The 6,146-nt window shown below is 34.0% G+C and overlaps 1 protein-coding gene across 1 annotated transcript; it reads right to left on the bottom strand.

The window, feature by feature from the left end:
- Positions 1-241: 241 nt before the first annotated feature.
- On the bottom strand, positions 242-5,364 carry LOC143607276 (protein NRT1/ PTR FAMILY 2.13-like). The gene is made up of 4 exons (XM_077082784.1): positions 5,028-5,364; positions 4,552-4,769; positions 1,272-1,846; positions 242-1,133 (listed from the first exon to the last, which is right to left on the bottom strand). The coding sequence occupies exons 1-4, from the start codon at positions 5,149-5,151 to the stop codon at positions 257-259; spliced, it is 1,794 nt and encodes a 597-aa protein (XP_076938899.1). The 5' UTR covers positions 5,152-5,364; the 3' UTR covers positions 242-256.
- Positions 5,365-6,146: the final 782 nt, after the last annotated feature.

Genomic DNA, 6,146 nt, shown 5'->3' with positions numbered 1-6,146 from the left:
TCAACAGGGAGAGTGATCAAATGCTTTACTAGGGTATTTATGTTGATATATTTAAAACATGATCATTGCTTGTGTAATTAGTAGAATAAATTATGCATGATATTTAATATCTAACAATTTACTATATATATTATTTTCTTAAGCAACATTACGTTAACGATAATTTTAAACAATTAACTATAATAGTCATATTCATCTCTCGTTTTATTACAACCACCGTAACACTATATCAAAATATATACGCACTCTTCTTGTATCATATTTTTGATGCGTTTAACTCAATATCAAATCTAGATTCATCTTCGGTATCTTGGCTGTTTTCCTTGTATTGATATTGAGATGCAACCAAAAGATAATACCCCAAGTTCAACAGCCCCAATCCAGCTATCACATAATAAAAGTAATCAACTCTACCGCGATTAATATCCGCGGTTAACCAATCGGGTCGCCCATGTTTTCCAGTCACCTTATGCACCGTAGTAACCAATGCACTACTCACATAATTTGCACCCCCTATGGTCACAAAGAACACTGCATTACCCACACTCTTCATATTATCCGGGAACTCCTTATAATAAAATTCAAGTTGACCTAGAATGGCAAACGCCTCGGAAAATGCCATCAAGATAAGTTGTGGTGCGAGCCACATGACCGATAAGGGTGCGAGCCCATCAGGCCGGTTATGGTAAGTAGCCGAGTCACGTCTCTTTTTCTCTACCAATGCAGCAACTATCATTGCTACTATAGAAAAAACGATGCCAATACCGACACGCTGGAGGAGTGTTATCCCGCTTTCTATTTTTGTGATTTTTCTAAGAGAGGGGACAATGATCCGGTCATAGATCGGGAGCCATATCCCAATGGTGATCATGGATATGACCCCTATCGAGCCGGCCGGTATCTGAAAGTGTGGACCGAGGTGACGGTCCATTTTTAAGGCTTGTGACACGGTGAAAGTTCCTTGTTGGATTAATGTTACAAAACAAAGAACACCCGAAAGTAATATGGGGATAACTTTGATTAGGCATTTTACTTCTTCAACTTGTTGTATGCTTGCCAAGTTCCAAGGATTTACTCGAGATCCGTCAGCGTTTACTTCACCATCCACTATTATAGCTGCCTTGTTGAAGCACCTAGATTAATCAGCCAAATTTAAATAAATAAATAAATAAATAAAGATGAGGTAGCTAGCTAGTTAAACATATGAATATTATTAGTTATAATAAAATAATATGGAGTAAGCACATTTAATTTGAGTTTAAACACATTACCTTAACCTATTAGTTAAAGGCAATTTTGGGAATTGATATGTTCCTTTAGTACTAGGTGGATCATATAGCATCCCTCTAGCCTTTGCCTTTTCGAGCTCGAGGTTACGTTTCTTGTAAGCCGCGACAAGTGTTTGCGCGACCCCAGAGAAAATACTACCTCCGGGTTTGACATAAATGTACATTTTAGTGCCCACAAAGAACAACACAATAGAGCATGCCATGAGCACGGTTGGGATACTGAACCCCAAGACCCAACTCACCGAGTCTTGAATGTAGACCACAAGGGTCATCGCTATGAGCACGATGATGGTGAAGGTCGCGTAATACCAATTGAAGAAGCTAGTGATGCCTTTCCTACCTTCATCGGTGGTTGGGTCAAACTGGTCAACACCAAACGGCAGACTGCATGGTCTTATTCCACCGGTTCCTATGGACATGAACCCGAGGGCTAAGGCTAAGATGCCGAATTGTTTAGTGGTTGGACCTTGGCATTGGTTGAGTATGGCTTGTTGGCGCGGACATGATGGCGGATGCAACGTTGGTAATGCCACTATTAAGGTCATGATCATCATTCCCTGTATAAATATTGAAGTTAATTCAAGATTAACTTATATATATTATGCTAGCAAGATACTGAGGTAACCTAAATGATTTATTTTTATATAATATAACTATAAATAGAATTAGAGATGCTAGCTATTTTATTTTATCGTTATCTAACTTATCTGATCTTTTAACTTATATATGTGAAGGGCCGACCATGTTATGATGACCAATATCACATACGTTAATTGAAGCATGGCTTAATGATTTTAACTTGTCGTGTGGTTCTGTGACACTTTGGTTCTAATTTGATTTTCGATCTGGCCGTATTCATATATATGATAATATAATGGAATTAATCTTTTTTTTTTCAACTACGAAAGTTGCTAGACCTAAACCGAAACACCAATGAATGAAATAAATCGATACATAAATTAGTATATAATCGATACATAAATTAGTATAGTGATAGGAAGTCTGGGTTTTTCAATAGAGACCTATGTTTGATCCGCACAGACAACACTTTGGGGAGAGCATAAATGGCTCAATGAAGGAAAACCGAGATCTTTGTGATCTTCGGACTCAGGTTCGATCCTGAAGGCGTCGGGTTTTATCACCAGTGGGCTTTCAGACTGGTGGGTTTTCTCCGTAACCGTAGATAACTAGCTTTGAGGCGATTAAGGGTTTCGTACGATTGGGTTGGGCCAGCTGGTGGTGGACCTTTTGTTATTGGGTCACCCCGCACAAAGTATTTAGACAATTATCTATGTGTTGACGGTTAAAAATTATATATTTATATGGGCGTACAAGTGTATGTGGGTGGTGTCAAATTAAAATCGTTAAATAGCTAAGGAGCGCGGTGGTGTAAATGATTAGAACATAAATGCACTACTAACTAGTTAGGAAGTAGCCGTTAAAAAATTATAAAGAAATAAAAAGAAAATGATAATAATAATTTAAAAGAAAGAGAAATCTCTAAAAAAAAAAAAAAAAAAACCCTAACTAGGATTAAGATGAGTGAGATATTTTTTTATGAATTCTTAAACAAGTGAGGAAAATGAACCGTGACAAATATGGGTTTATGAAAGTTCACGTGTTACATTTTAATATACAAAAATATAATTTGTCAAAGAAGATTAGTAGGTATATGTCTGCCAATGCATATCAAGTAATTTAATCATTTCTTTACTTTCACTAACGTTTATAATAATCTTTATTGAATATTATTGGTTGATAATAATTTTTATTTATTTTATTGTTACTGGCGGTTTAAATTTTAAAAAGTTGGCCTCAAGTGGTACCACCCTAAAAGAACTTAACGATGTTATATTTTTTTTTTCGAATTTCAAACTAATATTTTAGTGCTTGAGCAGAAGAATGATATAAATCGATTGATGTAAAACTTAGCTCAAATCGGTGCTCCAAACGACAAAACAATGCTTCAATTATATAAATTACTTATTATTTTTTTTTGTTAAAACAATCATGTTTATTGGATTACATCGAAACAGAATGCAAGCGGGCAACAAGCTGCGCCGCTACCTCTAAAACAATCATGTTCATTCAATTATGATGATTGAATTTACAATTAACAAAAATCAAGCCGTTTTGATCATCATTTCGAGTTTAATTTTACTTCAATCGACTTGTATGCTCATTTCGATCAAAAGACCTAAAACATTAGTTTGAAATTCGAAAAAAAGTATAACGTCGTTAAGTCTTTTTTAACATATGACCACTGGCGGCCAACTTTTTAAAAATTGAGACGCATGAGAATAAATGAATATGAATTATCATTGACCAATATCATTCAATAGGAATTATTAAATTCAATAAACTTTTATTAAACAAATTTTAAGATCCCTAGAGTTTTTATATATAACTTCTTGTACCAGATAAACATAAAATAAAACCAGCAAAAGTATCCCTCAGGGTAGCAGTTAATGGCATTCAAGGCCATGAAGGGTCCAACAAAATCATTTACACCTTTTGGACTTATAGTGGATGACCAAGCTAAAGCCTTCTCTTTATTTTACTTATTTAGGACAAATTCATATAATCATTCAATCATGACAGACATGACATCATGTATACTTTTCATGCGTGATACACATATAATATAATATGCTAACTCGATAACACATGTATGCTCAATCAATAATTATGCATGTATTAAAAAAATTGTAAATAAATTTAATAAAATAACTAGAAGTAAGTTAATTGATTAGAGAATGCCAAAATATCGGTACTGGCAGTGAAAATACTTGGCTCGGTACCGATATGGTTCTGGTTCAGTACCGGTATCGGTACCAAAAAATCAGAAAAATACCGGTACCGTACTGATCTTGAAATCTTAAAAAATCATAAACGAATTGGTAGCAACAATAGCCGATTCGATATTGGGATCGGTACCGGTACCATTTACTTATCCCTGTAATTGATAAGATTATTGATGTTTGATTGCTTGTGTGCTATAACGAAGATGAAGAAGACTAGACGAGTATTGTATGCTCAATAAATTTAGTTAAAATGCTAGTAGACCAACATACATATGTGTATGTCTCTTTAATGTTTAATCAATCATTAAGTCCCACCAATTTGGTTGTAGTCAATTATCGACATAAATAATGTGAAGTATTGGACTTGACATAATAAGCATATAAAATTACTACAAATACTTTTACCATTAGTTGTAAAAAGACATATTGCTCATGTAAGCAAATTTGATGAAAATTACCGTAAGAGTAGCGAAGGAGGAGAAGGCGATGACCCAAAACTTGCCAACATAGGCATCCGAGATGAAGGCACCGATGAGAGGGGTAAAATTGGTAAGTCCGGACCAAATGTTGATTAGGTTTGATACTGTTACTTGGTTCATGTGGAATACTTTCATTAGAAACACTGTGAAGTTAGCTACTAGCCCAAATGACGCGAGTCTCTCAAAAGATTCATTTCCTGCGTATAAATGTATAATTATTAAAAGAATGAACGAGAATCCAAACAAAGTTAAACGTCTATGAAGCCTTATGAATGAACGAGTATATAGAAGTATTGAGTCTACAAAGTCTTATGAATGAGCAAGAATCCAAACAAGAATATACAAGCTAAACGTCAACAAAGCTTCCTTATGAATGAACGATAATCCAAACAAGAATATAGAAGTTACATATGTAACTAGTATAGAATCTAAAGGGAACGTCACTATATCAATACCTAGAATATAAGGCATGGACTTCCAACCACCGGGCTTCCGTTGTACGGGCTTTGGTTGCGGTTGATGGTCGTCATGATGAACTTTCCCGACTACATTTTCGGGGGAAAACGATTTTGGTGGCATTGATCTTGAAGAAAAGAGTTGTAAGTGAGCAAAGAAATCCTCAACTGCTTCTTGCTGTTTGTTTGGAACTCATATGCTCACAAGTGCGATCCTTCCACTTCTACTTCATCATCTATTTATACCCATTAGGCACATAACACAATTATTGGTTTCTTTGGATAAAAAGAGGTAAAATAATAACTCTACGTTTGATATTTACTCTTACAAACACATAAATAAATGATGATGTGAAGCGCATCATTTTCAATGTCAAATACGAAACGTTGATGGTTAGCTAAAAAATGAATATTCTAACAGTACGACATAAATTTTAGATATCAAATTTACAACGATTAACAAATTATTTAATGTGATGTTTGGTTCTCTTGACTTTCTTTAAAGATTTATATATTTCTTATTAAATGAAATGGAATAGTAATACATAAATAAATCGTAACTTGACGTGTTTAGCTGACAAAATAGTTACGTCTCATTTATAAATTTGTTAAAGAAATTGAAATGTACTTACGGTAGCAACAATAATGGCAGTGGGTGTTGTGGGTGGTGGTGGCTGCAACACCGATGATGGATGGTAGCGATAGTGACGATAACAATGATGATGGTAACGATAAAAGAATTAACTATTCTAGTAACTTCTACTATGCTATTAAAGCAATAACTCTTAAATAATATGAATTTCATAATTTCTTGATAATAAAATAATTCAAAATTATTAAATTATATTCAACATATTCTAATCTTTTATACTATTATTAATTATTAATACACGTGTTTCTTAATGAGTTTGGGCATTTCTTTTCAAGTTTCAAGATAATTACTTTTTATTTTGGTTTCATTCGGTTTTTAGTTTTTGTTTGGTTGTAGTTTTTATAAATTTGTTTCGTTTCAGTTTCGTTTCGGTTCGATTTTTTTTAGTTTCATTTTAGGTGAGTCTAACTTTATTCAGCTTTTCGTTTTGGTTTTTTATAGTTTTTATTTTTAGTTCGGTTTCAGAT

Source organism: Bidens hawaiensis, unplaced genomic scaffold, assembly GCF_021521415.1.
Source record: "Bidens hawaiensis isolate Kalapana, Puna unplaced genomic scaffold, B.hawaiensis_p1.1 tig00080836_1, whole genome shotgun sequence".
In the NCBI taxonomy this organism is placed as follows: domain Eukaryota; kingdom Viridiplantae; phylum Streptophyta; class Magnoliopsida; order Asterales; family Asteraceae; genus Bidens; species Bidens hawaiensis.
Note: the sequence above shows the minus strand (reverse complement) of the source record. Positions and strands in the feature narration are given on the sequence as shown.

What these genes read in the sequence shown, in the direction of transcription:
- LOC143607276 (XM_077082784.1), bottom strand. Translation starts at nt 5,151, where the DNA reads ATGCCACCAAAATCGTTTTCCCCCGAAAATGTAGTCGGGAAAGTTCAT. An exon ending in GTCCATGCCTTATATTCTAG is followed by an intron (nt 4,770 to 5,027) that starts GTATTGATATAG and finishes ATTTATACGCAG; the next exon opens with GAAATGAATCTTTTGAGAGA. An exon ending in CCTTTAACTAATAGGTTAAG is followed by an intron (nt 1,134 to 1,271) that starts GTAATGTGTTTA and finishes TGATTAATCTAG; the next exon opens with GTGCTTCAACAAGGCAGCTA.